This window comes from Molothrus aeneus, chromosome 2 (assembly GCF_037042795.1).
Source record: "Molothrus aeneus isolate 106 chromosome 2, BPBGC_Maene_1.0, whole genome shotgun sequence".
NCBI classification, from domain to species: domain Eukaryota; kingdom Metazoa; phylum Chordata; class Aves; order Passeriformes; family Icteridae; genus Molothrus; species Molothrus aeneus.
In genome coordinates this window covers 41901152-41918034 of record NC_089647.1, presented here as the reverse complement: position 1 = coordinate 41918034, position 16883 = coordinate 41901152, and the positions used below count along the sequence as shown (strand labels likewise).

General features: G+C 38.5%; 1 protein-coding gene across 2 annotated transcripts in view; it reads right to left on the bottom strand.

The window, feature by feature from the left end:
• Window positions 1-12552: 12552 nt before the first annotated feature.
• AASDHPPT (aminoadipate-semialdehyde dehydrogenase-phosphopantetheinyl transferase) overlaps window positions 12553-16883 on the bottom strand; it is a 31147-nt gene continuing 26816 nt past the window's right edge. For both annotated transcript variants that reach the window (XM_066544760.1, XM_066544761.1), the window contains one exon: window positions 12553-16525. In XM_066544760.1, coding sequence (XP_066400857.1) covers window positions 16367-16525 — 159 coding nt within the window. In that variant the 3' untranslated portion in view covers window positions 12553-16366. The remainder of the gene's footprint in view (window positions 16526-16883) is intronic.

The following is a 16883-nucleotide window of genomic DNA, read 5'->3' as shown; positions in this document are numbered from 1 at the left end:
GGGCACCAACAGACTCCATTTAATGATCTATGTCTTTCCCCAAAGACACCCATGTGCTCAGCACTGCTGAATGTAAACTACCTTGTTGTATTGTGTTCTGTTAAAGTTGGACTGTTCTGTTCCCCCCTTGTTTGGTAATGGTTCTGCCCCGGTTCTCCCTCCCCTCCCTGTCAGTGTCTGTGACCCTAACTCCACCCCAGTTGTCATTGTATCATTTAAAACTCCTCCCCGGTTTCCCTAGAAACCAATGTATCCTTTCCTTAACCCCTCCCCAGTGCCCTGCCAGTCACTCTCCATTCCCACCTTTATTTCTAGAAGTTTCCAGCTGGAGAGCTGAATGATTGGCTCAGGGACCAGGGCCCCTCCTTCAAATTGCTCCCATTGGTGTTTTCCCCATGTCAGTGCTTTGGATTTCACTTCCCCACTTTATCCTCATTGGTCGAAAGACTGGCTCCTCCCTTACATCCTCCACCCTTTAAAAGCTGCTGTAGTCCCTCCTTACTGGTCTTCTTCTGCTGGGCTCCCTGTGGTCCATTAAGTCCTGGATTAAGTGCAGTTAAGTCCACCCTCTTTATTCCGCTGGTTGCAGCTTGGAGATGGCCACGTCCCGCACAAGGCAATGTCTTCAGCTATAACGCTGAGCGTTGGTCTTAGGTGCTGTCCTGAAACCTGGTTATCGGGTCAAGTCCCCCCTATGCTGCTAGCGGTGCTGGCAAGCTAGCCAGACGTTTCTCTCACAGCTGCACTGCTGCAGTACCTCACCGACATTTCAAACTTTCCTCCTCTCTGGAGTCTGTGCCCCAGCACCAAGAAAAGCCAAATCCACTGCTAGAAAAGTACCTTGTAAAAGGTGAAGCATGGGTTTAGTCCTTCAGCTTCAGTTGTAGCTGGATATTTCCTACAAGCCACAGAGCCGGCTGAGGGCACTGCAGTCACTACCCACTCCTGGGCTGAGCAGCTACACAGACTCTGCTCCCCATAAGGAGCATCTGAATTTGCCAGAATTCAGGCAAAATTTTTGTCATCCATGTGGAGAACAAGACATCAACTCCAGCCCACCAGTAACTGTGGGGCTTCAACATGAACCCTTGGTCTCCACCAGTATTCTTTTTACAATGTGAAGAGGTGTAAGTGATGATGTAAGAGGCAGGGATATCTCACCACTGTTTCATGCTGAAATAAAGGCTGACCTTTAAAAATGGGCCTTTATGTCATATGGAAACCTGCACAAGATAAATGAAGAAGCAGTTGGAGGCTGTGATTGAGGCTATTCCATGTGCCCTGTCCTCTGCCACTCAACCTCCCCTCCCAGGTACCAGTGCTGAAGCCATGGTGGGCAGGTCAGTGAAGGGAACTGGGCGAGCTGAAAACTGTGCCCTCAGAAGTCCATGGGCTTCTCTAGAGGACACCTACACAACATATGCTTTGTGTTTGACTTGTGTTGTCAAGCTGCCCCTTTTAGAGGTAGCATCTCATTGCACTTCGGCTCTTCAGCATTCAAGGTTGACAAATTCAACCTTTTGCTTGATGGATTGCAGTAGTGAAGAGGGGACAGTAGCCTAAGCATGTGAATCATGAATAGGATGAAGGAGGTCTTTCACAGTAAAGAGAGGCAAACTGGATGAACATCTATTGATTTAGCTTTACTTATTATTTTGCAATATACCAAGGTACAGGACCTGTTCTAAACACCTAATACAGAAAACATAAAACTTCAGCAGTATTTTTTAGGCAAAGAATTATAATTTAAAAAACCTCTGCAGCTGTTTCTTGCACCAGTCAAAGTTTTATTTTAGCAAGTTGTAAGAATTCTTTTCAGAAAGTTTATCAAAGCTCTTTTCCTGACAAACTGAGACAAAATGACAGACATAAATATGAACAGTAGTGTTCTCATTTGCATTTAGATAAACATTATAAACACAGCTTAAGTAGGAGTGATTCTGAGAATACTTAAATGGCTTCTAGTTGTAATGCTACACTCCACTTAGCTGAAATAGTTACTTTCTATGCATCATTAGACTTGCATTAGACACCTTGTACTTCTACATTCAAACCAAGGCCAGCCTTGAAAATATCAGGCAGGGTGTGGATTTTGAATGGGATCATTATTTCCAGAATATTGGGCCAAACTATAATCTGGTGGAAATAGGCTGGAGGATTTTGAGACAATTGTACAAAAGGTGTGACTTGAAAATAAATTTGAAACAGAAAATTAAATACAGCACACACCTAACTAGACTGAGAGGATACAGCCCCTGCTCTTCCTAGGCATAGCTCCAGGTCCTTTGGAAATTCAAACCCAGTGTTTGCACTGGAAGCCTCTAAGCCTGACACACCTCAGTGGCAGAGAGGTCTGCCCAGATATCTGCCTTTGCTGATTCAGGGTAAACTCATCCTCATTTACATCCATTAAAAGCTGTCTGGCAATAGCACCAGAAATGTGCTCTCTTGCAATAATTTAAATAATAATTATGTTACAGAAATAATTTAAAGGTAAATTTATATTGGCCATTCAGCAAAGGCTGATTTATATGAGCAGCTCTTATTCATTCATCATGTTCTTTAAGTTGTTTCAAGAATAAAATATGTTGTATTGAAGTAAGGAAAGTTAGAGAAGAGATTTGGTCTGGTCAAACTTAAAGGATACAATTTTTATAAACAAAAAATCATGAAAATAAAACCAAATTTAAAAGTAATCAGAAGCCTAGTATATGGAATTGAGAAGAGAAACCAGGAAAGGCTTTTCTCCAGAAAATATTCCCAAACACTATTTGAACTTCTCTACATTTTTATGATTACTTCTAACTTGAGGGAGAGGATAAACCTGTGAGTACTAACCAAAAACTAGAGCAGAAGCCTAAGTAAAATTTTGAAATGTTTTCTCCTTTTTACAACTGCTGAGACAAGTCACAGAGAAAGAAGCTGATGAGCGAACTTTGCTTTCTGATTCTTTCTGGAGATTTCAAGGAGGAGAATCTGGAATCAAGGAGGAGAAAGTCTCATTTGCTCCCATATGGCAGTGCAGCTCACACACAAGGGTCTGACTTTCTCCTGGTCCATCTATCAGTCAGTGCCTGCAGGACAATCACCCATATGCACCAGTGCAAACACTCTTTTTGTTTCACATCGCTCTGCTGCCTCTAATACTCTCCTCTGCTGCATCCAGATAGGACTAACTATAGGCTAAGCTGGATGCTGATCCTGTAAATGTGGGACAGTAAGGAACTTGCAGAAAAAGTCCAGCATCAATAGCCAGCACAAGCTTTTAATCTCATGGGCATATCAAGTTTTCCTGGCTGCAGCACTGCTCAGCGATCACACAAGTCCCAGCTGCCTTCAGGCAGAGGCAGGAATTCAGCTGCCATTGCAAACAAAGAGGCAGGGGTAGGCTCCACTTCTGTGTGACTCCATCTAAGGACCTCCCCAGTGCCAGTGACAGCTGGGCCACCCTGCTGCATATCCAGCTCAGTCCTCACCCAGTGACTGTCCATGGGCCACCCCTGAAATAGAGGGAGAATGTGGTATTTTCAGGGTCCCACGTGGCAGGAAGGAAATGATGAATCTGACTCCATGTTCTTAGAAGGCTAATGTATTATTATATTATATTATGCTATACTAAAACTATATTAAAGAATAGAGAAAGGATACTTACAGAAGGCTTAACAAGATACTAATGAAAAACCCGTGACTCTCGCCAGAGTCCCGACACAGCTGGACCGTGATAGTCATAAAGTCAAAACAATTCACACGAAACCAATCAGACAACCACCTGCGTGATAAACAATCTCCAAACCACATTCCAAAGCAGCAAAACACAGGAGAAGCAAATGAGATAATATTGTTTTCCTTTTTCTCTGAGGCTTCTCAGCTTCCCAGGAGAAGAATCCTGGGCAAGGGGATTTTTCCAGAAAATATGACAGTGACAGGAGAAGGTCACGATAGAGGAATGTCTTTACATTAGACACAGAGCAGAATAAAGGGAGGGAAGCACAGGGTAACCATATTCTCTTCATCTCACCTTCTCTGTATGGCAATGATACATTTTCTAGCCCAGGCAGTGCATTCTCATTATTTTGTTTTCATCCTCTTTGTGGCAAAATTTGATTTTGCCTCCATTGCTGTACAGGGCTGTACCTTTTGAAGAGTCTGAGGTCTGCTTCTTATGAGTTACCACTGTATGGCACAATCCAGCTCTTACCAGAGTTCAGTAAGTCAGAGCTTTTTACATCTTCCTTCCCTAGTCAGACATAATATTAAGAACTAAAAAATTAACATAATATTAAATTAACATAATACAGAATTTCAAACCCATCATCCTGTAACCTGTAACAGTTTATGAAATTCAGTGGGTGCCCAGAGGGGCATGGGATGTTCTGTCTTGCCTCTACTGCTCTTATTTCTGAAATGGTTGTGGGCATAAAAGGTCTGGGGTTTCTGCCTCTTGGGCTTTGTCAGCTACAATGATGGAATTCCATCTCATACATTGACCTGTTGTTCGTCCTCCAGGAATCAGAAGATATTGCTTCCTCTTTCACAGTTTATATACATCTGGGCCCAAAATATCTTCTATTGAGAATGCTATTTAAAGGCTTCTGGGTTGTAGATTCTCTTCACTGGCTCATACATGCCTTTTGGACATAGCTGCTCCTGAGATCTTCATCTGAAGTTGCCTCTGGATGTTTAAAACCTATCAAAACAGCTGGTATTTTAAAACCTCAAAGGTATCTTTTCTAGATTGCTTCATGCTTCTCCCACAATGGCAATCTTCATTTCTTATGACTTACATGTCCACTGGAAGAGAAGGAGCAAACTAGTTATATGTCAAGTTTAAATGCTGCTTTGGTTACAGCTTTGTTCACTGTCCAATACAAGTCAGCAGCCAGATGATCAATGCCCAGATACACAGTTCTCTATCACAGATGACATAATGAGTAATTTGGACCTCATAAGTCTGTTGGACAAAGATTGAAGAGAAGCAACGGCTCCGTTTATATTTATTTGATAATATATTCAAATATACTGAAATATTCATATTTCTCTCATGGGGAAACAATAGAAAACTTATTATGTACTGCAGAAACTAATAAACTCATAAGCATTTTACTTTTTATGCATAATTAAGCTAGTCACTGTTTCTGTTCCTGTGGTGTGCAACATAAATCATTGATAAGCAATTAAAATAAAAACCAAGCTTTTGAAAACGTTAAGCTAACGTAAAATTATTCACTTGTCACATTAAATGAACATTTATCTAATTCCTACAGCTTAGCTGTGTGACCTCCAGCTATCTACTACATTTTGATACCTCTGAGAAATAATTTATCCTTATAAACTTCTAAATAACTTAAGACTTAAAATGAAACTTTATATGCCCTTTATGCAAATGATCTTATCAAAAATTCCAGTTGCATTCAGACTGCTCACACTAACCACAGGAAACCAGTGTTCTTTTTTGACTTGCCACACTGTTGGGGTACTTCTTTTTTGAAGTCTTTGGGTGGGGTTATCTGCTTTTTGCAGTCTTTTGGCTAGCATCAGCCACCTCAGTGAGGAGACTTAACTGTTTTGTGGGTGATGTCATCCTTTCCATCAAACCGATAATCTGAACATTTTTGTTTAATTGACTCGATGCCAGACTGGACCAGCCTGGAGGAGCAAAGAAGCAGCAGTGACTCAGTGCATCCCAGAGAGCTCATATAGTGCATCCCAGAGGGTTGACAGTGGCTGTGTAGTTGGCTTTTTTGGCTCTGACTGCACTACTAGAGGTAAAGAAAGCAGTAGGCTGTCACCTAAATCCATTTAGGTATAGTCTAAAACTTAACTCTATTCTGCTGGTAATGTCTGTGGATGCACTCAGAAACCTTCACAATGGATTATGCTGATTTCTGCTTGAGCACAGCTACCAAAGCCTCTAAAATCCATTGATGTCTTTCCAAAACCCATAGACCCAACCAGACTAACAATTTTTTAAGACATTTTCATCTCTTTAAAAGCTTGAATCCAAGGGCTCTGAGGCACTAAACAAATCAAACCACTGGGTAATAGAAATATCTCAGCCCATTTTACATGTGAGGAAGCAAATGCATTGATAACTTGATGCAGGTCCCACGTGAAGAAGAAAACAAGGCCAGTGAGACCCATGTGGTACAAACCCATACACTTTCCTTGCCTCATTATAAATTCAGGTCCTGCCCCAAAAAGATAAAATAAAAAATATTTATTAAATCAACATAACCCTAGTCTGACTGCTGTTCAAAAAGAGTGAACATCATCTATGCCAGAACCTGGAAGACTCTACTCCTGCCTGAAAACAGTGTCACAGGGCATATTGAGTCAGTCTAACTCAATGCACCTTCCCCACCTCTGTAGGCAGAACACAGCAGGGTGAGACCTTCAGGCTGTGAAGAGGGAGCAAACTGGGAAGCAAAATGTGGATATGTTCTATGAGAAAAAATAGAAAAAGCTTTAGATTGAAGAAGAGGAAAACATATCCAGAAAAATAAAAAGGAACTGAGAAAGAAAAAAGGGAAATCATAAAATTGGGAGAGAAAATACCCAGACTCACACTGCAGATACTCAATTTCACTTGTATAAAATGGGAGCCTATTGCTCAGAACACCTTTGCAGTCAAGGGAAGGAAAATCTCCACTGCAAGGAAGGACTCAGACTCAGTCCCCATAGAAGGAAATTAAACTGAAATGGGTAAAAGAATAGGAGCAGGAGGAAGAGAGTGCTGGAAATGTGCTGTGATTACAAAGTGTTTGTGAACTGGCTTGGGATGCAAGCAGCATCACAAAAGAGACCTTGGCCTGCAGAAGATAAAAATATCCTGTCCAAGAAGTTGTAGGTTAAGCAGGAAAGCTTGACAAGCAGAGGCTATATACCCTAAGCACAACTGAATTATCTTTTTGTTCATACATACACTCGCATTTAATTAAGTTATGATATTGTCAAGCCTTTGGCATACTGCCTGCTGTATAAACATTACTGGCACAGATATTCTATAATTCCATTACAGACTTACTAATTCAAATGGAGGAGCAGGCAGGTATGAAACCAGCTGGAAATTTCATCTGAAACCCACCTCCGGTTCAGACGGAGAAATGCAATGTGCCAGGATGGCAGCAATGTCTTCACTCACAGGAGCCACCCAAGGTCTCTGCTCATCTCTTTAGTGTATTAGCAGACAAACATCAAGTCATTCTTGTATCAGCACAGCAGCTCAGGATGATCCCCATGCACAACAACATCATCAGAGCTCGAAGGAGCTGCTGTTGGATTATTAAGTTTGCTATTGGTGGATTCAATTATTCCTGCAGTATTTATGGAAGAGTAATGCAAAGGGGCTCCAGCTGGGACCAAGCCTCCATTTTACTGGGAGACAGTTTTTTTTTCTCAAAAGGGGCTTGCAGTTTCAGCTGATGATACACAGAGGGAAAACAGAGGCAACAAGAAAAGATTTTATTATGGTTGCACAGAAATACAGGCAGCAGGCAGACACTAATTCTTAAATGACACTTCTGTATTAGCAGACATCCAGTTAAAACATAACTACATACCCTTCAATAGTTAAAATAGAAGAAAGGCAATTTTAGACAAATAAAATAAATAAAAACTCATATATCACAATAACAAGAAAATGTATGTTAGACATGCAGAAATATTAAACTTTGGAAGCTAAAGGAATGGAGAAAAATATTTTACCACCAGAACTGGAAGACTCCTTAAAAAATACTTTATCACCAGAATGTGAAGCTCCTTAATTCTTATCTCCCCACAGTGCTATTGTCCTGTACTATTTGTAATTGAAAGTGCATGCTTTGATGTACATAAATGAAAAACTGACAGACTGGGGCTCTTATCTTAGATTCTATAAATCCTGGAACAGTAGTTTTCACCACAAATAGTGCACTAGAGATTCCAGTTTTAGCTGCTTTTGTACTTACTTTAAGAATTAAAGCTTCTTCTTCCAAAGTCTTGTTTGATGTCAGCTCAGGTGCTAGACTGGTTTGCAGTGCTTGGCCTGATTCATTTTTCTCACCAAATTTCCCCAACCTATGTGAATTCTCAGAGAACTTCATGAGTCCAGGAGGTAAGACCTGCATGCTGTAATGGACAAACATCTGACTCAATGTCCTATGGTAGAAATGGGATACTTTAGAGCTGGGGAATCATCACGCATAACAGATAACAGGTGTCCATTCTCAGAAGCTCAGGATTGAAGAATTCACAAGAGTTGAGATTCAGATTTCCATTAACACTTATACTCTTGATTACTCTTTTATCAATAATTTTACAGACACCCAGAGCAGGTTTGTCTAAGTCCTAAGGACCTGTACTGCACAAAGAACATGTAGGCAGCATTTCTTGCACCCTGCCTTACACCAGTACCATGAAACCACCCTTTCAAAGCAGGACACTATAGTTATTTGACTGTGATGTGCCCACTTGTTCTTCTAATTAACAGGTATTTTGCTACCTGCCAAGCCACCATGAGCTTCTCTTTCTCAGAAGCATTTGTTTTCTGAAACAGTTGCATCTGGTCTCTCCTTTTAAAAAAAATTGCAAGCATGTCCTGTAAAGGTACCATGGATTTTTCCTGTGTCCCACTCAATGTTGAACTAGGAAAGCCCTTAAGAGCAATGGACTAAAGCAAAACAAATTTCAGTGCAGTTGCTTCAGTTCCTGTTGACTTCCTTCATACAAAGTACCAATCATTAAATGATAAAGAAAATAGATACTTGCCTACTCTATTCACTCATTTTCACAGTATTTTAACTCATGTATTTTTAACAAAAGCTTCCAACAGATGAAAAATTATATCTTAATCTGCTCCTTCTCCTATTTGTTCAAGGCACCGTTTTTTTATTTCTCAGCTGCTGGATCTTAAATTTTCTCCTGCATCAGCCCAAGTTATTTGTACCATTTGTATTACCAACTCTTGAAGCACTTCTCTGACACTTCTTGGTTACAGAGTTAATAAAGATGGGGTTGGTTTCTAGTTCTTGTAAGGCTGATTATGTGTGTATATATATGCGTAAGTATGTGCGTGCACTCTACATATCTGTATCAACGTAGCAAACAGATACTTGCATCAACACATTTAAATTCTAATGCAATTGAATTTTCATTTGCCTTTTAAAAGCCTGTGTATACAAACTAAACAACTCAATCCAATCAATGCTGCAATCCAACTGCTGTCGCGCAAAAAAAACCCCAACAAAACCAAAACCATAATCATTCTATTAGAAGACTTCTGAAGTCCCCAAATTGGCATCTATAAATAAATCATATGTGTTTTAGAATTCCTACTACATTCAGATCTTCACTCTTTCAGCAGTCCTTCAGGAGAAATTATTGCCTTCCTTCCTTCCTTCCTGCCTTCCTGCCTTCCACTGAAAGCTCACCTCAGAGAATAAAAGTATCTTCTGATTTCTTAAAGGCATTTACACAAGCAGTGCTCTATAGCCCTATGGCCAGCACATCTGACTTCATCCAATCCAACTGAAACTAATGTCCTTCCACTGCAATCAGCAATTTCTTATTTTCTGGTTTTATCCCAAAAGGTGACCAAGAGATAACAATGATTTTGCAAACATGAGAAGTCTGACTGCTAGAGTTGAAATGCAAATAAATATCCTACTGCACTCAAGGGAAAGCATTCTAAATTAACAAAGCAAATAATCTAAAGATCCTAACAACAATTAGGCAGAAACAACGATATCAGAAAGATCAGTCTCTTTGTAATACACTGTTTTCACTCACATGAGAACAGTAATTGTGGTATGTGGAAATACAAAACCAGAGTACAACCTCTACCCACACATTTTTACTATACAAAATTAATCTAATACATTTTCCTAATGTTGTACAGGCAGCTAATTAATTCTAGACCACGTAACTGTTACAAGATTAATAAAATGCTTTTATGCAGGTAGTAAACACTGCTTGCTGAGAGTATTATTCTATTCAGTAAACAGTGTTTGAACTTAATAACTGCAGGAAAATTCCATTTCTCTAACAAAGAGACCAGTGACCTCACTGAATAAGCATTTCACTGTGCCTTTCACAAAAGCTCTCAGTTAGGATGAGGAGTACATTGTACAACAGATACAAGGATTGAGAATCCACTCACCTGATGGCAGCTGTGATAAATTACTGAAAACTTTGCTACTGAAGCTGAGAAAACAAAGGGTATCCATTTTAAAGAGAAAATATTTTCAAGGCAGTATTTTTTGATTTTTGCCTGTGTGCTGTTTTAAATGCAAACCCCAAGTAATTTCAATAGGGAATCATTTAAATATATCAAAACACCCCTAGGATGAAAAATAGCAAATTAGTATTTCAACTATGTACAGATAATTGTGTACTTACTTATTTGCAGAGGAAAATACAGACCTGTGCTTAATTGAAAGACAAGCAGTGTGTGCATTTATATAGAAGTCCGCATTTATAAATGTATAATACATTTATTATTATTGTAAAATATTACATATACAGCTTACTACATACAACATGCAATAATATATATAAAATCTGTAATCATTTTTATTAAGATTATTAATATTTTTGCTAGTCTTATTGCATTTCCTTTCTGCACTAGTTATTAAGATTGCTATCTCTGATGCCTTAAAGCCAAAACCAGTGGTATATTCATACAAAGGCAAAAACTGAAAACAGTGGTGACAACAGGTGGTAGCAAATTCATGGGGCAGAATGTTTGACTCCAACACTGCAAAACAAAAACTCAAAACAGTCACGCCATGGAGAGTTTGATATTCAGTGACATCACTCAGCTGAGCTAGGTAATTCAGAAACCAGGAGGCAGCTTTAGAGCCCCTGCAGCAGGAGCATGTCCTCTCCTCCTCTGAGCAAACCAGTGTCACACCCAACAGCTGAGATATCACTGCCTGCTCAAGCAGCACCAGGCTGCTGAAGCAGGGCACACCAAGCTCCTGACTTCTGCCTCTGGACAAAGATTCCCAGGGCTTTAGTGGATGTGACTGGCTACTTGGGTGAACTTCAGCCTATTTCATGATTAAAGGAAAGCAATTTTTTAGAACACTGAACCAAGTCTGGAAACATTAAGCTACAGGGAGAAGAGAAACTCACAGTTGGGAAATCTTAACTGGGACTTTGAAGTTGTAACACAGATGCTATTTAACCTTGAGGGGAAAAAACCCCAGAAGCCCAAATAATAGGATTGAAGCAAGTTCAGCTGCTTTGAAAACTTAGAACAAAGCAAAACTAAGAACTAATGTGAGTTAAAAGCTAGCATTAATATACCTTTTCTTTTATATTTACTTTTCATCATTTGCATTACAGCATTAAAGTCTTTACATGTAATTTCTTTACTCATATTTTCCATTAATCTACTAGAGTTTGGTAATGGTACCAATACATTTTCTTCTCAGCTCAAAGACAACTTTGCCAGCAGGAATTGTCAGCATGCTGGGACTAGCCCCACGGAGAGTTGTTGCAGCAAAAGTACCTCAGGTGGGTGTGTTAGAGGTCCTATGGTACCAAGGGCACAGCACAAGGCATACCAACACACAGAGAAACAGGACAGAAATGAGGTACCTGTCTACTCAGGTGTTTTAACAAAAAAGGGCAAGTATACCATGAAAATCTCAGTGTTTTTGTAGAATATCTGGCTAGACTTAAATGTCTGTGTTTATGAGGTAATTACCAAGTCCAAAGTGAGACATTTATACAACTTTTAAAAGTATGAACCTGAAGAAAACTCTTATACAACCCCTTCAGAGCTTTGCCATTTATAGCTATAGCGTTACCATTTATCAAAGCTCTTAAAGTCCTTCCAAGTTCTGGCATTGCCTATTGGTCTGGCATTGCATCGTGGTAATGCTGAGAATCTTGGTGTTCCTGCTCCAAATGTCAAAAGGCATCACTAAATCCTTAGGACATATCTGGCAAGCATCCTGGCAATCCTCTGAAGTACTCTTAAGAGGTGTTGGAAAACAGAAGATGCATTTCAATTGAAATACCCATTTCCTTACTGTTTAACTCACTTCTAAATACCAACAGGTTTTTGCATATTTTAAAGAAAGTCTTGTGCAAGTAAAAGAGCTTTTTCTGTGTGAAGAAGCTCCTACTACAGCCTAAAAAACCTTTGTGTTCCATGTCCTAATTAAAAAACAAATCTTAAGAAATTTCATTTTAAGCAACATTGGGCAGCACTGTAGTCTAGTATTTGAAAATGTTCATCTTCCTAAGAGTGCTAAACTTCACACTATGCCAGTTTCAACCACAAGATGAGAAAGACTCCAGCACAGAATGCACCAATATTATGTCCTATTTGTCAGAAACTGGGTTGCATGTTATAAAATTAAAGTTGAAAGCTAAGTAGTGGAGAACTGGTCCAGACCTTGGCTGCAAGATTCATCCAAAGGATGTCATTAAGAATGTACAGTTTAATGGTCCCATAATTTGTTTCCAAAATGGCAAAGGAGTGCTAGACAAGTGTTTCAATAATCTTACCTCTGTCTCAATCTAAGTAATAGCAAGATAAAATAATAACCACAAACAGACAACTCAAACACAAAATAGTCCACACTTTATTGCAGTAAAGAAATTATACCCAATCTTAGAAGAAACAGGATTCATAATAATAATCTGCCTGTGCAGAGCAAGAAAATAACGTATTGCAAAAAATTACTTTTTGAAAAAAACAAACCTTATTTCAAATGCTGTCTCCCTTGAAAATTCAGAATTTATTTTCATGCTTACATTTTCTACAAAGAGCGAAGTAATCAAAACTAACTGAATTCTGGAGGATAATGAAGCACACCTGCAGAATTAGGCAGCAGTTAAGGCTGACAGTCTCAATTGCTGTTTTAGACATGGTTTCAATTCTGCCAAGAACCACTTATCTTTGTAGAATGTAGCATATAATTGTGTAAAGCTCCAACAAAGGCCACTCTATGCTGACTTGTATAACCATCTTTTCAACTTTTTCACAAATCATCTCCTTATTACAAATCATCTCCTTATTGCAGTGTCTTGGGTAGAGATGGTAAAGTTGAGCTGTTCCCCAGATGCTTCCCAGAGCACACATATAACAACCATATATACATTTTTTCTGTTGATGCACCTCTGATTTCTTGTCTAAGATGAGCATACTTGATTAACATCAGTGGACTTGATCCCATAAGATAGTAACAATCTACATCTTGTGTAAGTTTACAGACTCTGTAAAAGGCTGAGTGAACTCTCATGATCCACTTTTCAGTTACAATTTTCACATCAAATGGCATCTGTGTCTTGTCACACAGTTGCTAACTGCCTTGAACCCAGTTTTACTCCCTGAAGCTCCTAATCCACCCGACCGTTTTTGATGTAAGATACAAAAAGTTTTGAAGAAGTCCAAACTAAAACACATCTATTCACTTTTAACCATCTTTTCACTGCAGACCCAAACGTTTGAAATTTATTTTTTGATCAGAGACTTAAGAAATACTTCTCAGAAACACTGTGTTGATATGCCACCTAGGATCTAATCTAAGACCGAAATCTGAGAACTTGAGAAACAGGAGGATGGGTCAATGCTGTTCCATAGGGGAAAAGTCTACCCAGCTGCAGCCACTGCTGGGAAAGGCTCATGTGGAGCAGAGCTTGTGTTTTTACAGCTTCTTACCCTCACAGGCATCTGGTACAGTTATGTCAAGGACACTATATAGAAAACAAAACAGATGAAGGAATGGAGCTCTGAAGAAGGAAAAGAAAGGCCCTGAGGCTTTTAGATGTAAATGGAACAGAAGAATGATGTGACACAGCAAAGGTCAGTTCACCTACCCTGGATTGGGCCAACAGCTTGACCAAGCAAGGGAAGCTGGAGCTGTTCTCAAATGGCAGAGGGGTTCTGTGGCCATTGGCTCCGTATTCTGTGGAAATGTCAGTGTTGTGGCCTTGTTTGGGGAAAAGGCTCAATTATCTTTTTTATCAGCAAAAAGTGTGATGGTGAATTAAAAAAGAAATTTATCTTAGAACTGTGAAATAACATTAATTTATTTGTACACACTAACAACACTTATTTCAGTATGTGCCTCTACAGCACAGATATCCAGAAAAACTTACTTCTGACTTTAAGAAGAATCATTCACATTCATAAGGAGTCAGAATGTCCTGCTGGCCTTTTAGCAGCATGCTTTTAGCCAAACATTTCACAATGATCTAGCTGCTCTTTCCCACTGAGGTAAAAGCAAGTATAACAATTGTGTCCATTTGCAATGACGTAAAACAACCTGACTCAAGTGGTTCTTCAAAAGGCATTACCATCACCTAACCTAATTGCTATTAAAATTAAAAATGAGATTGACCTTATTTTTCAAACACCTCAGTGTAAATTAAAAGACACAGAAAAAATCACACTGTGAGAAACTGCAGTCTTCTAGAAAATTCTTTATGAACCACTCTAAACTAAGATTTTACTTAATGGAAAACTAACCAAAACAAACTCTTCCTAATTAGATACAGTCTTGAAAACTATCATATATCTTGCAAGAAAATCAAGCACAATTTTCTAATTTAACAAAATTGGCTTGTCCTCTACTTACATGCAAGCACAATATTATAAATAATTTCATTAATACTTTTAAAACTCTTTCCAATGAAAGAAAATTTCTGGTTTGAGACACTGCTGTCATGCAAAAATAACTAATCTCTAATATGAAATTAATTCTCTTATCCCCAGAAATCTAGATTGGAAATTTTTCTATTCAGCTCATCCCATATTTGCAGTTTGAGTCATTGGCCTAGCAAAAAAGTTGGCAACTTCAAACTGTCTGGCAAAGTTGCAACTGATGGGTCCAGTGACTGATTGGCATATACTGGACCTCTGTGGATTGCAAATTATTTACTGCAAATTGAATTTCATTTTTCTAAAAGACAAACACTCTGGAATACATGACTTAGAATTTGTATATAAGGTATTCTGTATTTTTTTAAACTTCAGATTTGAAGTTACTGAACATCTAATTTTGCCCCTGTGGAGACTGAAGGGAAGAGTCATTGCTTCACTGATTTGCAGTTTTGGAGGGGAAAAAAAGCACAACATTAAAAACTATGATTAGCATGCAGGATGAGAGACTCATAGAAATGGAAAAAAAAAATTAATCAGCACTGGAAGCAGGAGAGTTTAGCAGCATGTTGAATTCAGAATTATTCAATGGAGTTCAGAACTCCAATTGCTTGTTTAATAGTTGTAAAAATTATCCTCTCTCACAAAATTTTCTTCATCTTTGTAATATGGGATAGATTCAGTGGTTACACTACAAGTAGATTCTCCTTTTCATGGTGTACACCAGAATACAGGGTGCAGCCTAGTTGTACACAAACCCAAATTCAATGAAGATCTATATTTAACCGCAGGACAGAAGGCAATTATTTTTGTGCAAAGATCATTCTGTTCAGTATGTTTTCTCAAATTTGGACCACATTGTATCTATGACTTCCAGAAACAAGAGTGAGAAGTAATGGCACAAAACAGGATTTATTTTGAAAAAGAAGACAAAATACTCTAGATGCGCACTCAAGATCTACAGATCTCCAGAAACCTTCATTTGATGTTAGGACAGTAAAATGTTCTGTCATCAGACATTACAAGACTATTTGGAAAAAAGTGAATAGCTTTCTTTTTTCTTTGAGCTTCCTTCCCTGCATGACTGATGCAAATGCAAGCCTAGGAAAATTGAACTGCTGCTTGGCTTGCATCTGTTGCTGAGGAAAAAAAATACAAAAAAGAACTGTTAAAAGACAAATACTAAGTTGAATACAGGAAGCTTTAATAAACAAAGATAAGAAGTGAAAAGATTATGAAATATTTGTAAGTTAATTCCCATCCACACATGTAGCTCCAAGACTACTACAGACCTTTACAGCCTGGCATTACACAAACACCAAGTGTTGTACAGCATAAGAATTTGTAGCATTTTTTTTTATTCATCCATCTGAGAATAAATGAATAATTTTTGTAAGAGAAAAAGCAATATCATAATTTAAGTTTCAGCATAAATTAGTATGGAAACACATTTTTATAAACACTTGTTCATTATAAACAACATTATTGTACAGCTGCTTTCTGTTCCTAGCCTGGATAATTACTGAAGTGTAAGAACCACAGGCAAGGAGATGCAAAAAGGCATGTTGGTTTAGGCTTCTGATTCAGAATTCCTTCAGAAAGGAAACATGTCTTCCTTAGAATTCCAATGAAGTGTCATGAAAATCAGGTTGTCAGCTTAAATAGAGAAAGATACATTTCATTTACATATGTGCACTTATTCATGTACTTCAAATTAAACAGGATAACAGCGTAAGAACTTTGTCAAGTTTCTTTTTCTTATACACAGTCTTATCTTGAATGTGAACTCTGTCTCACTGGACCCTCCTGCTTTGAACAGAAATTGTCCCAATATGCAGAATCCTCAGGTGCGACAGGAATACCAGATGCAACTAAGTCTTCAAAAGTCAATAAAGTAAATTGTGGTTGGTTAGGCTCCATGGAATGGGCCTAAAGAAAAAACATATTAGCACAACATGAATCAATAAATATCAATTTTCTTCCTGTAAAATTTTCTGTCACATTTAAACTACACATTGCTAACTGAAGAAGAAAGAAGACAGTCTATATTTGAGACTAATGTCACTTCACCTCATTTAGGCTATGCAGTCACTATTAGAAGCATGTAACAGGCCACACAGAAAAATTGAGCTTTTTGTTGAAACACAGTTCACAAAACTGATGGAATAAGGGCTACAGAATGCTGCAAGTATGATAGAATGACTATTTAAGTCCAGTAAAGAGAAAGACCACCATCAAACAAATTGTACTTCATTCTTCAGCAGATAACATTATTTGAGTCAATTGT